General features: G+C 47.6%; 1 protein-coding gene across 4 annotated transcripts in view; it reads left to right on the top strand.

The window, feature by feature from the left end:
* Positions 1–19,229, top strand: part of LOC137799895 (RNA binding protein fox-1 homolog 3-like) — a 41,602-nt gene extending 22,373 nt beyond the window's left edge. For 2 of the 4 annotated variants that reach the window (XM_068596754.1, XM_068596779.1), the window contains exons 7-11: positions 1,540–1,672; positions 3,372–3,411; positions 6,595–6,653; positions 11,084–11,162; positions 13,012–13,144. In XM_068596754.1, the coding sequence (XP_068452855.1) occupies positions 1,540–1,672; positions 3,372–3,411; positions 6,595–6,653; positions 11,084–11,162; positions 13,012–13,056 (356 nt within the window). In that variant the 3' untranslated portion in view covers positions 13,057–13,144. Of the gene's footprint in view, positions 1–1,539; positions 1,673–3,371; positions 3,412–6,594; positions 6,654–11,083; positions 11,163–13,011; positions 13,145–17,377 lie in introns of those variants that run through there. The other 2 variants (XM_068596771.1, XM_068596762.1) reach the window with 2 other exon arrangements.
* The last annotated feature ends 1,853 nt before the right edge of the window (positions 19,230–21,082 follow it).

The raw sequence follows: 21,082 nt of genomic DNA, 5'->3' as shown, positions 1-21,082 counted from the left end.
CAAGCAAAGGAGGGAGGGGGGAGGGGAGCTATGTGAGCGTTACCTATGTGAGTGTTACCTATGTGGGCGTTGCCTATGTGGGTGTTGCCTATGTGAGTGTTACCTATGTGAGCGTTACCTATGTGGGCGTTACCTATGTGAGTGTTACCTATGTGGGCGTTACCTATGTGAGCGTTACCTATGTGGGCGTTACCTATGTGAGTGTTACCTATGTGGGCGTTACCTATGTGAGTGTTACCTATGTGGGCGTTACCTATGTGAGCGTTACCTATGTGGGCGTTGCCTATGTGGGCGTTACCTATGTGAGTGTTGCCTATGTGGGCGTTACCTATGTGAGCGTTACCTATGTGGGCGTTGCCTATGTGGGCGTTACCTATGTGAGTGTTACCTATGTGAGCGTTACCTATGTGAGTGTTACCTATGTGAGCGTTACCTATGTGGGCGTATATTCATGGGCACACACAACCATATACACACACAAACACGCACACAACCACACACACACACAAACACACGGCGATCTCTGATTGGAGGAACTGAATCGATGAATTCGGCCCCAAAAAACCATGTTGTGTAAATGAATAAAGAATAATAAGGCGAGATGAGGGGGAGGAGAGGGGGAGGACGGTGTTGTGATGGACTAGTGTGTGTGTGTGTGTGTGTGTGTGTGTGTGTGTGTGTGTGTGTGTGTGGGGCAGTTTGATTGCTGCAAAAGAGAACTTAATCACGTCTGGTGACGTGTGTGTTCGTAATCAAAGACGGCCGCCGGACTGATTGAAGGTTAAGCGGCGAGCGGGAGGATTGCTCCTCCCGTCCTCTACTCTCTGCGGCGGTGGCGGCGGCCATCTTTTTCGTCACACACACCCGACCCTCGCCGCAACCCGCCCCGAAGCCTTTTTTTTTTTTCCACCCGTGATCCCCCGGTCGCCGTCAGCAGAGGACACGCGCGGCGCCGTGTGATTGGCTGGAAGACCGTCCCAGATGGGTTTTTGGGAGATGGGGGTCATGCTGAGGTTTGGGCCTCGGCTGTCCGGCCCATCTGCTCCGTCTTCCCTCGGGGGATGAGAGGGGGGGGGGGGCATCTCGTCGTGGTTGTTCAACAGCGTTCACCTCCCGTTTGACTGGAGCCAACACCTAGAAACGCCCTCTACACACACACACACACACACACACACACTGTGTCTAAGCTATGCGAGAGCCGTGGTGCGAGACTAGTGGCATTGCATCCATTACCTGCCTCTGCTTCAAGGCCGCCCCTCGCCAGGCTTCGGGGAAGGGATGCGTACAGCAAATGTGGATCCTTGCTGAGTGCGGCACAAAGCAGCGAGCTGGGGAGAAAGGGGAGAGTGCTCGATGAGGCGCACCTAGAAAAGATTAAATCTATTGTTTCCCTGTCTTCCCCATAATGCATTCTGTCATAGGGAGAGCAGCGCCGCACGTCTCTCTCTAATGCGTCCTGTCACGAGGTAAGCAACGCCGAGCGTGGGATGTTCTCTGAAAGTCGTCTCCTCTCCCTCTTGTGTGTTTCCTTCTCCGTAGTAACAGGGTTTCCCTACCCCGCCACAGGGGCCACGGTGGCCTACAGGGGCGCCCACTTGCGAGGTCGGGGGCGCGCCGTCTACAACACGTTCCGCACGGCGCCGCCGCCGCCGCCCATCCCAGCGTACGGAGCGTGAGTACCACGTCTACTGATCTGTGTGTGTGTGTGTCTCAGTTTGTGCATGTGTGTGTGTCTGTGTGTGTGTGTGTGTGACTGCACACAATACTTTCATTCTCCAATTGACCCTTCGTTAAGCTCCGTCCCCTCCCCCGCTGCCAGCGACTGCACTCTCTAAATAAATATCTATTTTTTGGATAAAAACTAAAAAACCCTTTCAGAGAGATGCAGACAGAGTGTGTACAGAGTGTGTACAGTGTGTGTACTGTGTGTGGTGTGTGTACTGTGTGTGTACTGTGTGTGTACAGAGTGTGTTTACAGGACATATCCAGGATGAAAGAAGAAACAACCTGTAAAAGTCTTAATCCAGTCAAACTCCAAACCCGGAAAACAAGGAAACAAATTGCACCGCAGCAGCCGGACGCTGCGCTCCGATTGGCTAGTCTGTGTTTGAAAGGGGGCGGGACTTAGCAAAGGGCCAATTAGGGGCTTCATTCACGTGCTGTGTGTGCTGCATTCGTCTACATGAAGGTGTAACTTCAAAGCGGAGACATTTATTTGTGCCCGTACTCGGCTCATCAAGGCAGTGTGTTGTTGCCCCTCCCCCCCCTCGCCCGCCCCCCCCCCCCCTCCTCCCCCCTCTGGGGAGTTAAATCGTGGCTTGGTGTCCGGGCGTGTCCGCACTCTCGCTGGCGGTTATTTGTACATTGTCTGTTGACAAAAGGAGGAACTAACAAAGCCACAGGGAGCCCGCCGAGCGCTGAGGAAGCGCATTACCGGTTCAGAGACCTCGCCGGACCGTGACCGGGTCCTCTGCTGATCTCCGTCGGCTTTGTGCCGCCGCCCCGGCCTCCTTATCAGCGCTGGCCTGTGTGGCCGTGGGAGAGGGCTGCCGGGGGCCCGCCGGGGGCCCCGTGTCGCTGTCTATCTGTGATTAGATCGGGATCCGTCTTACTGCGGAGAGAGACCTCCCTCCTCCCTCCACCTCCTCCCGCCTCCTCCCACCTCCTCCCCCCTCCCTCCCCTCCGAGGCCCTTTGCTGCTGCCGGCAGAGGTTTGATTTGTAAAGTCATGTGATGGAGCGCCATCGCTGCCGTCTGTCTCCTCCACCTCCTGACTCACTGGAGGAGCATGACGACTGTTTTTTACCAGAGCAGAAAATTAGACGGGAAAACCTGGAAAAGTCGTGGATTTTTGTTAAGGCCTGGAAAGTCCTGGAAAAAATGATACCTCAAAAGTGTAGTAGAAGGGGTGTAAATGTGTTATATTCATGTGTTCATGATGTTCATTCACGCTGAGTTTGAGGCTCAAAACATCAGCATCCATACAGGCATCTATATAAATGTTTATTCTTTTAATCAAACTATTGTCTCTCATTCATTTGAGTCATTTAAGGTTTACTGTATGCTTTGAATCCTCATTGTTAGTTTAAATACTACATTTTATCACTTTTTACTGTTCACACACACATTTCACACAATGTTTGCTCATGAACATTTAGTTAAAGTTATTCAAATATGGTGAAAAGTCATGAAAATTTGGTAAAAAGTGATAAAAAATTAGTTAAAAGTCATAAAAATGTGGTTAAAAATCATAGAAATTTGGTGGAAAGTCGTGAAAATTGAGTTTAAAGTCATGAAAATTGAGTTAAAAGTCATGAACATTTGGTGAAAAGTCATGAACAATGTTCTAACGCTGCCCTCCTCTTCCTCAGCGTGGTGTACCAGGACGGCTTCTACGGCGCAGAGATCTATGTGAGTTTGGTCGGCGTGTCCGTGAAACAGAAGTAAAGCAGCACTTCAGAAAGTAGAAAAGCTCCGGAGAGATGAACGTGATCCGCTCTCCTCCCGGCGGCGTCTCCTCCCGGCGTCTCGCTGCCAAGCCGGCGTCGATCAGGCCTCGGTCCGCCGTGCCAAAAGAAAACCCGACAGCCAAACTCAAAACCCCCTCAGCTCCTCAGCTCCTCCCTCCTCGCGCTTCCTGTGATCTCAGACTTTTTGGCAAAGGCGGCCGAGCCGGTTGTGCCGTGTCGAGTTCGCGTGGTTTCCTTTAGATGCTCCCTCTCCTCCTTCCTCCTCCCTCCTCCCTCCTCCCTCCTGCTGTGTGTGTCTGTGTACACCCGGAGGCTTTTGGCCCGGGATATCCCCGTCTGCCTCCTCCCCCCAGGGGGGAGTCGGTTCCTCCCAGCCATCGCCATGTGGGAGATAAGAGGAGCGCCGGCAGATAACGGGATTAGCCGTCCCTCTGGAGCGGCTCGGTGCAGGCGGGGTCGGATCAGGCGCCGGCCGCCGCCATGACGGAGAAAAAAAACACTTTGACACGAGTCCAGACGTTCACTAGAGGCCGAGACGTAGTGCGCCTCTTCTTCTTCTTCTTCTTCTTCTTCTTCTTCTTCTTCTTCTTCTTCTTCTTCTTCTTCTCTGCCGAGATGACAGTCGCCTTCACACTCTCACCCTGAAGACCCGCCGCTGATATACGACTTACACACACCGGCACGCAACTCACACACACCGTCCCCACAACTCACACACAGCGTCCCCACAACTCACACACAGCGTCCCCACAACTCACACACACCGTCCCCGGATCTCACACACACCGTCCCCGGATCTCACACACATCGTCCCCGCATGATACGACCGTATTTCACCATTTTTTCTTCTTTTGTTTCACCGCGGTGACATCCGGCGCCGTGGTGGAGACCCGGCGTGCGCTCGGGGGAGATATTGTTCACACACACGCGTCCGGCCTCACCTCCAGCTACGCCCGGCCGTCCCGCCGGCCCCCGGCCCGGGTCGCTCCATCACTCAACCCGTCACGCCGCGCCTCGCCGCCATTAGTCATGGCGCCCGCCGTACCTAACCCTACCTGGCTCCGGAGCGGCCGGGAGGAAGCCGCTCCCCTCGGCCCTCGCCGTCCTCGCCTGTCACCCGGTGGCTTTTTCTTTTTTAGGAAAAAGATGCTGCTGAAAGAGAGGCAACAGAAAGATGCTCTACAGGCGTCGCATGTGCGTACACGATGCACACACACACACACACATGCACACACCCTCGGCACGACAAAATAACAAATGTGCCGCACTGTTGTGTGCAGGATTTGACAACGCGCGAGAGTGATTTATCGGTCCGTGTTTGTTCGGGCTGTTGCTGTAATCAGCGCCGTCCCGCAGGAAGTCATCTGCCTCGAGTGCCGCTGACTTCCTGCCTCCGTGGGAAAAACCTGGAGGGGTTTTGGGGTGTGTGTGTGTGTGTGTGTGTGTGTGGAGGGGGGGGGGGGGTCCTCAAAGGCTGTGGCCCCCTGACCTGATTCTATGTGCAGCCGTTGCCTCTCTGCCCCCCCCCCCCCCCCCCCTCTCCCCGAGTTTAAAAATGAATGAAAACATGCATTATTGAGAGCCACCTATCCGCGGCGTGGACGCAGACGGGCGCACGCTCCACCGCCGCTAATAGAAAAAACAGTTGGAGAACGGCTTCATTTTTCAAAGAGAGTAATGGCGGCGCTCCACCACGAGGTCTTTAATTCCTTTTCCCTCCGCTCCGGCAGATGAAGACGGCGGTCCCGGCTCCCCGGCGGTCCGGCCCGGCTTCTTTCTGCCTCCTGACTTCATTTCGCGAGCCGGTGGGGAAGAAAGGAGGGAGGAGGGGGAGGCGTGTAAAGAAAAAAAAAGAGGCTCTCTTCAATAATGTAGCAGCAGCGGCTCCTCAATCTGAGAATTTAAATAAAAGGGGGCGACTTTGGCTTTGGGTGAGCTTGTAGTGCGACAATGAGCTCGCAAACCACCCAAATAAGCTTCCTGTCGGAGCGCCGAGCGTCCACGCTGCCACCGCGCAGCAAGCAGCGCCCTCTGGTGGCAGGAAGGGAGCGCTGCAGGCCGTGCAGGGACGTTTAACTACGAACGCAATGAGAAGCTCTATGTGTTCATGTTGTTGTCTCCATGTGTTCATGTTGTTGTCTCTATGTGTTGTTGTTGTCTCCATGTGTTCATGTTGTTGTCTCCATGTGTTTGTGTTGTTGTCTCCATGTGTTCATGTTGTTGTCTCCATGTGTTCATGTTGTTGTCTCCATGTGTTTGTGTTGTTGTCTCTATGTGTTTGTGTTGTCTCCATGTGTTCATGTTGTTGTCTCTATGTGTTCATGTTGTTGTCTCTATGTGTTTGTGTTGTTGTCTCTATGTGTTGTTGTTGTCTCCATGTGTTCATGTTGTTGTCTCTATGTGTTCATGTTGTTGTCTCCATGTGTTGTTGTCTCCATGTGTTGTTGTCTCCATGTGTTCATGTTGTTGTCTCCATGTGTTCATGTTGTTGTCTCTATGTGTTGTTGTTGTCTCCATGTGTTCATGTTGTTGTCTCTATGTGTTTGTGTTGTTGTCTCCATGTGTTCATGTTGTTGTCTCCATGTGTTCATGTTGTTGTCTCCATGTGTTCATGTTGTTGTCTCCATGTGTTCATGTTGTTGTCTCCATGTGTTGTTGTCTCCATGTGTTTGTGTTGTTGTCTCCATGTGTTGTTGTCTCCATGTGTTTGTGTTGTTGTCTCCATGTGTTCATGTTGTTGTCTCCATGTGTTTGTGTTGTTGTCTCCATGTGTTGTTGTTGTCTCCATGTGTTCATGTTGTTGTCTCCATGTGTTCATGTTGTTGTCTCCATGTGTTCATGTTGTTGTCTCCATGTGTTCATGTTGTTGTCTCCATGTGTTCATGTTGTTGTCTCTATGTGTTCATGTTGTTGTCTCCATGTGTTCATGTTGTTGTCTCCATGTGTTCATGTTGTTGTCTCCATGTGTTGTTGTCTCCATGTGTTCATGTTGTTGTCTCCATGTGTTCATGTTGTTGTCTCCATGTGTTGTTGTCTCCATGTGTTCATGTTGTTGTCTCCATGTGTTGTTGTCTCCATGTGTTTGTGTTGTTGTTGACCTCTCTGACCCTGTGTGTTTCCACAGGGCGGTTATGCAGCGTACAGGTTCGCCCAGCCCGCCACCACCGCCGCCTACAGCGACAGGTGAGCGTCCCTCTCATGCACTTCCTTCCTCAGGTTGACGCAGGTGTTATTGATCATACGGCTTCAGAAATCAATCTGTCAATCAGATTGAAGGTGGGCGTGTCTTATTGAAGGTAGGCGTGTCTTATTGAAGGTAGGCGTGTCTTATTGAAGGTAGGCGTGTCTTATTGAAGGTGGGCGTGTCTTATTGAAGGTAGGCGTGTCTTATTGGAGGTAGGCGTGTCTTATTGAAGGTGGGCGTGTCTTATTGAAGGTGGGCGTGTCTTATTGAAGGTGGGTGTGTCTTATTGAAGGTGGGCGTGTCTCTCTGCTCACGTGTCTCAGGAACAACTTGACCAAAGAACAGGTTCATAGCTTTTTCCCCTAATTTTTTGTTCTACAGGGTAAAATAAAGGAAGAATACTTCAATTTGCCTTGTATTGTTGTATTTTATTATATTTTGATGAGTATATTTTATCAGTGCTGGTGTAACTATTCCTAACGTTAGTGTTCAAGGGTTAAAGTCCACCCTGAGACTCCCGATCAGATTCATGGTTTCGGGACATTTAGCTTCATCAATAAAAAACACGTCTGCACCGAGTTGTTTCACCACAACGAGTCGATCCCGCCGGCTGTCGGCGAGATGGAAACGACTGAGCAGAGAAAGATGAGGAAGATTGAAGGAAACACACTTCATCAGAGAATAAAGTGGCGGAGTGCAGGAAGCATCACAGGCGGCTCTGTGCCGTTGTGTCACCAGGAAATGTGTTGGATTACGACCGCTTTTGACGTACCGCAGATAAGTGAGAGTCTGGGGGAGGAAGAGGAGGAGGAGGAGGAAGAGGAGGGAAGAAGCACAGGGCGTTCTGTCCACGTTCAGTGTGAAGCTTTGTTGCATTTGATCAGTTTCCTCGTCCTTTAAAAGCCAAACCATGATGCTGTTGTAGCCTAACAATGTCTCTTTGTGGAGTTTTTAGTTTTAGTCGATCACATGTTTCAAACTGTTCAAACTCCGCGTTTCCCTCGCAGCGTAATTCAGATCGTGGTGAAGTAGCGACGGGTGGATGTTTTACATTTTAAGGCCGTTACAGAAGAAGCTCCACGTCTTCCAGCTCACGGCGGACGGAGAACGCTGCTGATGGATGTGATCTGCTGCGCCAGCATTTTTACAATATTCTATGTCGGTTATTTGGTCTTTTTTTTTATTATTCCCTTCCTCTCCAGTTATCTTATCTATTAAGCAAACCGCCATATTCCTTTTTCTAGCTCGGAGCTAAAAGAACCCACACACACACACACACACACACACACACACACACACACACACACTAGAAGAAGAAAAAGAAAGACTAACCTTGTTGGACTGGATGAGAAAAGCAGTGATGTATGTCGTGACTCTCTGCTTGTGATGGGAGAGTAGTGAGTATATCACTGCGGTATTTATGAATGGCCTCAGGTGTGTGGAAGAGAGACGGAGAGAGAGAGAGAGGGATGGAGCGGGAGAGTGATAGAGAGAGAGAGAGAGAGAGAGAGAGAGAGAGAGAGAGAGAGAGATGGAGCGGGAGAGTGATAGAGAGAGAGAGAGAGAAAGAGAGAGAGAGAGAGAGAGAGAGAGAGAGAGAGAGATGGACCGGCAGGAACTCTCCCTTGTGAGTGAAGTCACAGGTTCAGCTCCTTGAAACTGTTTTCAGCAGAGATGTGGTGCCAGTTCGGGGATGTGATCCTGGAATTTGGGGATGTGATCCAGGGGACCGGTTTGTACACATTTGGGGATATGATCCTGGAGGCCGGTTTGGGTATGTAATCTTGGAGTTTGGGGGTGTGATCCTGGAGAGGCCGGTTCGGGCATGTAATCTTGGAATTCGGGGATGTGATCCAGGAGGCCGGTTTGTACACATTTGGGGATGTGATCTTGGAGTTTGGGGGTGTGATCCTGGAGGCCGGTTCGGGTATGTAATTTTGGAGTTTGGGGATGTGATCCAGGAGGCCGGTTTGTACACATTTGGGGATGTGATCTTGGAGTTTGGGGGTGTGATCCTGGAGGCCGATTTGGGCATGTGATCTTGGAGTTTGGGGATGTGATCCTGGAGGCCGGTTCGGGTATGTGATCTTGGAGTTTGGGGGTGTGATCTTGGAGTTTGGTGGTGTGATCTTGGAGTTTGGGGATGTGATCCTGGAGTTTGGGGATGTAATCCTGGAGTTTGGGGATGTGATCTTGGAGTTTGGGGATGTGATCCTGGAGTTTGGGGATGTGATCTTGGAGTTTGGGGATGTGATCCTGGAGTTTGGGGATGTGATCCTGGAGTTTGGGGATGTGATCCTGGAGTTTGGGGATGTGATCCTGGAGGGGTTGAGCGAGTCACTCGTGATAAGGAACCCGCCTGAGAGCCTGCAGATCATATCGATAATGTGAGATTTATCAGGTCTTCGCCGCGGCTCGAATTATGAGCAGCCGAGCTCGTCGAGAGCAGAAATTGGACAGCGGCTTCTTCTTCTTCTTCTCTTTTTTCCCCTCATCTTTTTTCTCCCGCTCTCTCTCCAAGTGATTTAATTCCTGCTCCTTTTCCCTGAGATTTAATGTAATTCGCCCCCAAGAGTTGTTTGTTTTGCTTTGTCTGTTTGTTTCCTCCTGAATAAGCGGATCAATAGGCGGTTTGCTCCGTATGGTTTCAGCAATACCTTATCGGACTTAACGGCTCGTCAGACAATCATAAAAAAAAAAGAAAGAGGTCACCGGGATTGTGTGAAGAAATATGAAAACATTTATTATCTGAAAAGCCGACAGAGCTCACAAGAACACGGCACCAGAGCCCGTTGAGTAACCCGCCCGGCGACAGCAGAGAGGCACCGAGAGGCGTTACAGGGCATGGAAAACCTGCAAAAGTCAAGGGTTTTCTGTAATGGTCATTTCCAGGCCTGGACGAATCCTTGAAAAAAAAGAAAGACGCTCCAAAAAAAATAAAAAAATTGTGTCATTTAAGTTATACGGGATGCTTTGAATCCTCATTGTTAGTTTAAATAAATTATATCACTTTTTGCTGTTTACACACACATTTTCACTGGGATAGTCATGTAATAGTCATGGAATATTCCTGGAATAGTCCCGTAATAGTCATGGAATAGTCCTGAAATAGTCCTGGAAAAGTCTTGCAATGGTCATGGAATAGTCCTGGAATATTCCTGGAATAGTCATGAAATAGTCCTGGAAAAGTCATGGAATGGTCATGGAATAGTCATGGAATAGTCATGAAATAGTCCTGGAAAAGTCCTGGAATGGTCATGGAAAAGTCCTGGAATGGTCATGGAATAGTCCTGGAATAGTCATGGAATAGTCATGAAATAGTCCTGGAAAAGTAATGGAATGGTCATGGAATAGTCCTGGAAAAGTCTTGGAATGGTCATGGAATAGTCCTGGAAAAGTCATGGAATGGTCATGGAATATTCCTGGAATAGTAATGGAATAGTGATGAAATAGTCCTTGAACATTCCTGGAAAGTCATGGAATGGTCATGAAATAGTCCTGGAAAATCATGGAATAGTTGTGTAATAGTCCTGGATAAATCTTGTGAACCCAGTGATCTAAATGTGCATGAGCCCTGGTATTAGCCTGAGAGGGCCTGTGGGTGCTGGCTGAAGATAAGAGGACCATGGAGACCCCCCCTCTCCCTCTCCTCCTCCCTCCTCCCCCCTCCCCCTTCATGGCGCCGCCTCCTCCCCGAGGAGCCGTTCTGATTTCACGTCCCGCTCGCCGACCTTGGCGGCGCCGCCGGACCCAAACGGGCCGCTCTGCGTTGAGATAACTGCGGCTCTGCGTTGGTCTTGTTGTCTCCTCGAGGAGAGGTCCCTCCTCTCTCGCTCCACTTTTTCCCTCCTCTTCTTCTTTTTCTGTGTATTCCCGGTTGAGTCGCTGCCCTCGGTCCCTGGCTGCCGTCCCTTATCTGCTCCGTGCAGACCCTCATTTGCAAAGCGAGCATTGAAGGGGGGAGGAGGGAGGGAAGAGGGGGAGGAGGGGGAGAAAAAAGAAGGAAAGTAAATAGAGGAATATGTGAAGTCGAATAAATAAATAAATGAGGCAGACACATCTTGTCCTGTCTCAGAAGGAAATTGGACGGATTAGTTCCAAACCAGCGACAATGAAAAGACAGGGGCGTGAGCCCAGCGTGCATTCTGGGTAAACAAGGAGAGGGCGAGAGACCGAGCCCTCCGGCAGCAGCTTCGTTTCCCTCCCTCCCTGCTCCCTGAGGGAGGAGGAAGTGAGGGAGGAGGAAGTGAGGAAGTGATCGTGTTGGAGACTTGAAGGAGTCCACTTGAGGGGTTTAAACATTAAACAAGCCCATCTTCAAGAATGGATCAATGACCTGATGGATCGATGACCTCATGGATCGATGACCTGATGGATCGATGACCTCATAGATCAATAGCTGATGGGTGGATGTGTTCTCTGTGTGCAGCTATGGAAGAGTCTATGCAGCAGCAGACCCGTACCACCACACGATCGGCCCCGCCGCCGCTTACAGTGTGGGGACCATGGTGAGTTAATGACACACACACACACACACACACACACCCACACACACACACACACACACACACCCACACACACACACACACACACACACACATACACGTACATACATACGTACATACATACATACATACATACACACACACTCACAGACACACGCACACACACACACAGACACACTCGCATACTGAGACACACACACACACACACACACACACACACACACACACATACACGTACATACATACATACATACATACATACATACATACATACATACATACATACATACATACACACACACTCACAGACACACGCACACACACACAGACACACTCGCATACAGAGACACACACACACACACGCACACACACACACACACACACACACACACATACTTACATACACTCACACACACTCACGTACACACACACACAAACACTCCAAAATAAAGACCGGTGACTGCAGCGGTCGCTGGTTTTTATTTATGTATTTGTTCATCCATTGATTTGTTTGTTTGTGTGTTTGTTTGTGTTGTTGTGCTGTGTGGCGCCCTAGTGGAGCGGAGCGGTACTGAATGAACGTCTCACACGTTCAGAGCAACAAACTCACGTTGCGTCGCCTCGTGCGACGTTAGCGTGAAACCAGAGTTACCTGCTGCGTGTTGTCACTCTTGTTGTTGTTGTTGTTGTTGTTGTTGTTTGTTTTCTACATGAACTTTGCATCCTAACACAACAAACACACATCCAAGCTTCCTGTTCATGCTACATCACTCAGCTCGCTGCAGACTTTATTGCTTTTCGGTAAACCAAACTCAAAGCGATGAACTTGCATTTTTAATGTCTGTTTTTAGCTAGCTATTGCAGCTAACCTGTAACATCAAAGATGAAAAGTGACGCTAAAGAACGGAGAGAGATTCTCTCTCTGGTTCTGTTGGTGGGTGAAGGGGTGAGGAGAGGGGTGAGGGGGTGACAGACCTCGAGGTCCTTCAGACGCATGCAGCAGAGTGCCGTGGGACGCACGGGAAGAGAGAGAGGGGGGAGCTCTCTCGCCCACAAGACATTAGCATTTAGCATTCAAATTTAGCATGCGATTTTTCAAGAACATTAAAATAATGGCGACCAGTTCCCCGGTGCAGCTGCTAGCTAAAAGCTTTCATTAATTTAGACTTAACATTAAAAAAAAATGTGCTTGAATGTTTTTTTTCTTTCTTCTTTCTTCCTCCAAATTTCCTTCTTCCACTTCTCTGACTCTTTGATCGCCTCAATGGACGCCCCCTAAAAAATATCAGTGCTAACGTTGTGTGTGTCGGGAGCTAACGCTACTGGGAGCTAACGCTACTGGGAGCCGTGCTACTGGGAGCTAACGCTACTGAGAGCCGTGCTCCTGGGAGCTAACGCTACTGGGAGCTAATGCTACTTGGAGCTAATGCTCCTGGGAGCTAACGCTGCTGGGAGCTAACGCTGCTGGGAAGTGACATCGCTCTGAAAGGGGGCGGGGCTTGCTCCAGGTAGAAAAAGCACTAAACAAGTCAGGCGATGTCACTTCTTCACGACTGCGACGTTCAAAATGAATCACGTGTAAACACCAGCTCCTCCTGCAGAGATCCAGCTGAACTCCTGACACACACACACACACACACACTGCAGCTGTTGCCCCTCCCCCCCCCCCCCCCTCCTCCACCCCCCTCGTGGTCATCCCCTTGTGGAAAACCGCGGCTGCGATATGAAAAACGTCCCGTGTGAATAACTGGAACGAGGGAAAAAAGAAGGAAGGAAATTTTGAGGAGAAAGAGAAAGCGACTGAAGCTGTCACCTGAATACTGATTGGTACTTTTCATCTTTGATGTTGCAGGCTAGCCTTTACAGAGGAGGGTACAGTCGCTTCACCCCCTACTAACACAAAGAGAGAGAGAGAGAGAGAGAGAGAGAGAGAGAGAGAGAGAGAGAGAGAGAGAGAGAGAGAGAGAGAGAGAGAGACATTCCCCCCTTCACGACAAACAAACACAAACTATAAGACAGAACAAGCAGAGCCGTCCTCGCTGGAGATAAATCAGACTAAACGCTTCCAACAGCCGTTGTGATGACATCATCGTGACATCATCGTGACATCATCGTGACATCATCGTCTGCTCTGGTTCTTTAATCATGTTTCTGCTTTGAGTTGTTTCTTTTTCCTTTGAGGAAAGTTTTGTTTTTATGCCTCTGAACGGTGCTGTGTCACCACGAGAGAGATGAACACATGAACATGTGAACACATGAACACATGAAGATATGAACATGTGAACACGTGAACATGTGAACACATGAACACGTGAACACTGAACATGTGAACACACACCTGAACATTGCAGCTGCATGACACACGACACAAGTGTGTGTACATACAGATGTGTGTGTGTGTGTGTGTGTGTGTGTGTGTGTGTGTGTGTGTGTGTGTGTGTGTGTGTGTGTGTGCTCAAAGGTGTGTGTTTTTTTTTCAAAGATTAAACAGAAAAATCGCTTCATCATTAGAGAATTTAATTAAAGTGAAAAATGGAATCGTTAAATAGTTGCATGCGACCTTAATTTGCAGAAGACAGAGTTGCATCATCCTCACACACACACACACACACAGACACACACACAGACACACACACACACACACACACAGTCGTGACACACTGATGTCGGCTGAACTCACCGTCCTCTCTTTTTGTTATTTTTGTCATTTGTTTTAAGCATTGCACATGTTTTACCTCAGGATAAAGAAACTCACACACTACACACTGCACTACACACTACACACTACACACTGCACTACACACTCCTCAGCGGGCGGGGCTTCATTTCTCACACAACCAGCAGGTTTGTCCTCAGCTTTCTACAAGAGACGCTTCTCCTTTTTTAATTAAGCAAGAGAACCCCGAGAGGGGAGGATGGAGAAGCTACTGTATTATAGATATGTGCTGCACACACACACACACACACACACACACACACACACACACACACACACACACACACACACACACACACACACACACACACACACACACACACACACACACACACACACACACACGAGTACAGTGAGACGTTGTATAAAAGCACCTAGGAGACGTGACGTCAGCGCCTCTTCGCCAGCTTCTGTTACAACGTTGGTTAGCGGTTAGCGGTTAGCGGTTAGCGGTTAGCGTTAGCGGTGGAGCTACAGCTCAAAGCACCCGCCGGCGGTGAATCTAGTAGAAAAGAAGATTTAAAACAAGATAACTGTTCGTTGCACTTTATTTGTTTTCAGCTTTTTCCAAACTTTAGGAGAGAACATATTTATAAAGAAATATCATAAACAGCTAGTTATGTTTAGTCGAGATGTTGCAATTATATATATAACTATAAGTATTCTTGTATATACATAAAAAATAAAATCTAAACACAGTCCAGACAAAATCTTTCTAGGAAAACAAACGGTTCTTCCTTTTATACGCTCGCACGACTTTATAGTTTATAGTTTATAGTTTATAGTTTATAGTCTTTATAGTTTATAGTTTATAGTTTATAGTCTTTATAGTTTATAGTTTATAGTTTATAGTCTTTATAGTTTATAGTTTATAGTTTATAGTCTTTATAGTTTATAGTTTATAGTTTATAGTCTTTATAGTTTATAGTCCGTACAGAAACTTGTTTTTGTTATATATACATTATATATATATATATATATATATATATATATATATATATATATATATATATATATATATATATATATATATATATATATATATACTGTATATATCATGTATATGTGTGTGTGTTTACAGAGGAAGTGAATGTTAACATCATGTAGAGTTTTATAGTTTTCAGTTATATTTCAACTCTATTTACTTTATAACTTTATTATTCTGTATTTTATATGAACATCCAAGTGGACACAATATCAAACATCATAATATTTATGTTATAGATTATCCTTCTGGTTTAAATTACAATGTTTAATATCTTTATTTATCATTTTAAAGAGAGAACAAAGACATAAATGTCAAAATAAACATCGTAGCTTCTGTGTTTTATTTGACATTGTGACTTCATTCCAGGAATGCAAAGTTATTTATTCATTTATTTCCACTTTAATTAAAATACAAATTGAGAAATATTGTGCCAAAAAAATATTAATACTAGAATAATATTTTTATCTTGTAAGTTGATTCCAGTGAGTTATGACTCTCCGGGTTGTGTGTCTGCGTGATGACACGTGTGCGTCGAGGCGTTAATGTGTTAATATGCCGCGTACGTCTTCCATAACCTCCTGAGTCCCAAAGTTATTTCAAAAAATGATAAAAAAAAACAGCAAACATCTGCAGCTTCATCGCGCTTCCTGATGCAAAAACACGAGGCCGACGCCCACTTTCTCGGGCGCCGCGTCGTCGTCTCGTCGACAAGTTTACAGAGAAAAAAAAGTCTGAAAGCGGCGAGTTTGAGTTCTGCTTATCGTCGGTGAAAAAGAGTTTTTAATCGTGAGTTCACAGAAACGAGCACTTTGATCTTTTCTGTTTTCACTTTGCTTTACGTCTCATTTCCACAAGCAGCTTGATATGAAACGAAGGTTAAAGTATGAACACACGTGTTGTCAGAAGTCAGCTGGCAGCAGCTTCATGAGGAGGAAAAGATTTGTACAAAAGAGAACCAAGCAAAAAGTACTTTGTAAATACATTTAAATGTATGTATATATACACACTATATCGCTGAGTCAGTGTTTTCTATGTGTTGCTGTGTGAAGTGAGTTTTCTGTGTGTTTCCACTTGTTCTGGACTTGAATGTCATTTCTATAACGAGAAGATATTTGTCTGAAAGTGTGATTTCAGAGGTGAAGTATAAACTATTCTGCCTTTTTTTGTTGCTTTTTTCTTAATTCTGTTTCCTCGTGGATATGTGACATAAAAGTGATCTCTGATTGTTTTGAGTGTCAGAATAAAACGGTTATGATAACATAATGTTTGCCTCCACACGTCCATCATGGTCTGATTTTGGATTTTTCTATTTTTTATGTGCTTTTTATTTGTTTCTGCAGCGTTTTCTGACTGTTTAACAGGGATTCTTTCACGCATAATAACTTATATTCATTTTTATTTTTTGTAAATGTAATTGTTTTAATTCTATTTGTTTTTTGATTAGCTTTTAGGATGTTTTAACTTTCATGTCAAGTGTCTTTAAGCAGCAGGAAAAGCTCTGTATGCATGAAACGCATAATTAATCTGAACGATGCGCTGGACGAGATGAAACGTGGATTTAATCCTAAAGATCTGATCTATTAACGGATTATCCTCCTGCGTCAGCTTTGAGAAGCAGTCGAGGAAGCAGTCGCAGAGCCGTCAGTGAGTCTGCATCAGCTGTGTGTAACGTCCGGGCGGAGCGGCCGGCCGGCGGGATCCAGCTCGAACGCCTAAAGATAGACTCGTTCAGCTCTGAGACCCGCTGGATCCTTCACGCCGGCGCGTTGATTAATATCTCGTCTCTGCAGCTCTTCCAGCTCCCGGCTGCCTGTCAGCCAGGACTATATATATATATCTATATATATATATAAATGTATAGATGTATAGATGTAGATGTGTGTATGGAGCTCTGGCGGCCATTGTGCCCCCCCCCCGCTGGGCCGGAAGACTGCTGGTGAGGATATTTCCGTAGACGGCGGTCCCCAGCGAGCGAGGTATGGGGTGGATGGGGGAGGGGCTACGAGGGGCGGCGGCGTGGACGCCGGTTTGTCCTCCAGATTTTTACACATTGAAGTCTCGTCCTTTCGGTTCTTTATTCGTTTTCTTTTGTCAGAAGCTCCGTTGAGATAAAACACTGAGACTCTCACGCAGCGCTGCCGAACTGCTGATGTCACTGATCTTTGTTCTGGAGGAGAGCGGCGCCGACTGCGGCAGCGGCAGCAGCAGCGGCAGCAGCAGTGGCAGTGGCAGCAGCAGCGCCAGGCTTCTGCGTCCCGCTCCTCTCGCTCCACCTTCACAACAACAACGGGATGAAAGTGGAAGGAAACCGTCTTCTGAGCGGCGCTCAAACTTCATTGTTTTTCCTGCTGTAAAAGTTTTAAAACTTTGTGAGCTTTTCCTCTCTGGAGGTGTTTGAACTGTTGTTTGATTTCACACATTGTGCCATATGTTGTGTTTTCTGTGAGAACTTGTTGGGACTGAACTCCCGTTAATCTCATAATAACGTTTCTCTCTCTGTGCTTCTGTTTCCAGTAAAAACAAAAGGAAGAGCTGTACTCAGTATTGATGGACATCACAGATGAAAACAACGAAGAGAGGAGAACTAGCTTTAAGAAAATAACACAAGAAGATGAGGAGGAAGAGGAGGAGGAAGAGGAAGAGGAGGAGTCCTTCTACTGAGGCTGGCGAGGGAAGACGGAGGCGTACAAAGTGGCGCCGCGGCAGCGACGACACACCAGCCACAAAACTTGAGTTTCCACCCGGGGACGACCTCCATGCCGGGTGGAGAAAAGACAAAGAGAGAGAGAGAGAGAGAGAGAGAGAGAGAGAGAGAAAGAGAGAGAGAGAGAGAATGGAAAGCGTCCCGTTATTATAAAACATTTTATTTTTCTATACTTTTGTGATTTACAACGGTAACAAACAAAAAAAAGTGTGTATAAACTAGTATATATGTACAAAAATCTGTTTTTATGTTTTTTGGTAAGGGAGATGAACAGTTGATGCTGAGGTGAGCAGGAGGGAGGAAGAGGAGGAGGAGGGAGGAAGAGGAGGAGGAGGAGCTCCCATCCCTCCCTCCCTCCCCCCCTCACACAAGAACAGAAGCAGAATGGCGGCGGCGGCGGCGGCGGGGGGGAGGAGCTCGGCATCCAGGCAGAAGCACTTTCTCCGCTGTACTTCCTGTGGGTGGAGTCAAAGGTCACGCCTCCCGGTCTCAACGGCTCCGCCTTCTTCCTCCCGGCCTCCTCTCCTTTCCTTTCTTCCTTTGGTTTTTCTTTCTCTTCGTGTTTCCGTTCTCCCGGCACCGAGGGCGAGATGTTTTTAGCTCCTCCCTCGCCGGACTGTTAGCAGCGTCCACCCGGCGGATGCTGCCGTGATGTCACTTTCTCCTGGCAGCACCATTGGGCATCCCCCCCCCCCCCCCCTCCCAGCTGGGCGCGCGTCACTGGTTTACAGCGTTGAAGGCAGTCGGCGGCGGGCGGTGAGGACGCTGTAAAGCCCCTCCCCCTCCACGCCACAGCAGAGGTCAATGACTCGTTGGAGAGAGAACAAAATGGCGCCGGAGTTATCGACATTTCTCGCCCGCCGGACTCCGAGCCTCCTGCGTCTCCGCAAACCCGACGGCGGGAAAAAAGGTGCGTACAACGACCGAGGATGCACGTTTCCACCCCACGACGAGAATAACTCATCAACGACCATGTAACAGATTGAATTATAACCCAATAATCCCATCGTACTACATCAGCAGGTGCATAACCAAAACACAAGCCTGAGGCGTCCAGACGGCGCCGCTAGATTAAAAAAAACATTTCTAGAGACACAGTAGAGCCCATCCGACGGTAACGAGGGCTGAAATATGTCAACTTTTTTTATTTTGTCAATGTATTCTGAGAATATTTATTTGTGTGTTTTTACTTTTTTTTTTTTTTTTTTTTTTTCGCAGCACTGAAAACTTTGAAAGAGGAAAAAAAAAAAAAGTTTTTATTTGGCGGAAGCATAAAAAACCTTAATTCTTTATATGAGAAGAGTCACTGTAAACGTGTTTAAACGAGAATGTCGGTTCAGTTCTTTGAATGTACATTAATGTCTAGGGTGTCCAATAAGTATGTATTCTTTTCTCTGTATATAAATATATATACATATCTATTATATGGGCTGTGGTGATGTCAGGGAGTAGAGGGGGCGGAGCCGGAGAGCCTCTGACCCCCGAACATAGATATCAGACCCCGCCCCCAACTAAATATGTCCCTGATATTTACTGTAACATGTGATCATGTGTTATATGATTGAAAGCGTGATGGTGATAGTGTGAACTGACCTCCCTGAAGCCCCTCCCCCTTTAACACACACACACTGACACACACACACACATCTCTGCCCCGCCCCCTTCCCATCAAATGAAACATCACATCCTATTTTTCCCCGACACTTCAGGAAGAGAGTCTCGTCTGCGTCACTCTCACAGATACGAAGAAGTTTATGGATATTGATGTTTTCTTTTCTTACTCGAACCAAAAGTATGATTTTGAAACGCTCGGTCCGGATGCTCTTTGATCAGGAGACGAGCGCGACTCGTATCGCGAAGAGCGCCGCTGCCGCGGCTTCCTGCAGTTACTTCCTGCTTCCTGCAGATCCTGCAGCTCCCTGCAGTTACTTGCGACTTCCTGCAGCTTCTTGCAGCTCCTTGCAGTTACTTGCAGCTCCCTGCAGCTTCCTGCAGCTCCCTGCAGCTTCTTGCAGCTCCCTGCAGCTCCCTGCAGCTCCCTGCAGCTCCCTGCAGCTTCTTGCAGCTCCCTGCAGCTCCCTGCAGCTCCCTGCAGCTTCTTGCAGCTCCCTGCAGCGGCCTCGGCGTGCTAACCCTGTTCGGCGCTCTCGTTGCATCCTGGAAACGAGCGTCCGGCCCTGAACAGAAACGCGTTTCCTTTCCGTCGCGGCGGCGGCGGCGAGCAGGTTTTTCGGGTGAAGCACAACTTTGTCTGAGAGTTCAGGGTACACACTACTTGTGTAGTGGTTTTGTGTGAGTTGTTGACTCTGGGTGGAGCTCCTGACTTCCTGTGCAGCGGGTCCTGGTCATCCTGTACAGTAGACCTCACCTCACACCTCTTGATTAACTTCCATCTTATTTCAGGTTTAAAACACAAAAAAAAACACAAAAAAAACTCTTCTGAATCAGGGCTCGTACCACAGACCTCTGTTCATGTGTAGACAGCCTCATCCTCCTCAGAGCATCTTCATCATGGCGGCTAACTGTTGTGGCGTCTCTCTGGGTGAAGTCGCTCATGTGTCGCAGCGATCACGCCGCGGCTTCGCTTTCTACACCTGCAGGTTTGTTTCCTTCCAGCTGCTGGAGCGGCGAGCAAACCACTCGGGAGCAGGTTGGAGTTTTACTTTGACGGGAACTTCCTGGGAGGCAAAAATATATATATATGTATGGAAAAAAAACAAAAGTGCTTGGAGAAAATAACCACAGCTTTTTTCATTTATTTGTTGCTTTCTTAACGTCGAGGTTTCCGGTCACGTGATCTGGTTTGTGTCCACTGAATGATCTATGCACTTTGCAACCAACAAAAAAACACACATAATGTCACGTGTGAGGCTGTTATCTACATTTTTCTAGTAAAAAAAAAATATATTCTATATCTTCATCTCCAGCAAATCCCATGAAAAAAAAAAAAAAAAACACTTTCTGACTTCCTGCCTCGGGCCCTTGAGCTGTAGTTTTTTTTGTGAGAAACAGACAAGGAAACCGTCGGCAGCGTCCTGGAGGACGCGCGCCTCAGACATCGGAGACGTTGGAGGTCGAGCAAATTGCAAATGGAAAAGAAAAATAGGTAAAAAACAAACAAAATGGCGTCCGTCCACGTTAGCGCTGCCGTACATATCCTGAACTCCAGTTTTTTGTAGGAAGTGTTTAATGCAAAGAGAACCGACAGAACCGCAGCTTCCAGGACTCAGAAACCCGTTTAGAGACGCCTGATATGTTATTGATATGTTATTGATATGTTATTGATATGTTATTGCCTTAGAACCTTCCTGTTGCAGCCGTCTCTCTCGGTTCTGATCCGATGTTTTATTGGGCGAGAACCTTTACCGACTCAGTCTGGCTGGTCTTCCATGTTAGTAGCCGTACTTCCATCAGGGTTCTCCGTCTTCTGTTGCTCCTCTTCTTCTTTTTCTTCTTCCTCTTCTTCTTCTTCTCCTTCCTCCTCTTCCTCTTCCTCTTCCTCCTCTTCCTCTTCT

The sequence above is a fragment of the Clinocottus analis genome, unplaced genomic scaffold (assembly GCF_023055335.1).
Source record: "Clinocottus analis isolate CAN_PGR_092001 unplaced genomic scaffold, fCliAna1.0.p SCAF_101, whole genome shotgun sequence".
NCBI lineage: Eukaryota > Metazoa > Chordata > Actinopteri > Perciformes > Cottidae > Clinocottus > Clinocottus analis.
Note: the sequence above shows the minus strand (reverse complement) of the source record. Positions and strands in the feature narration are given on the sequence as shown.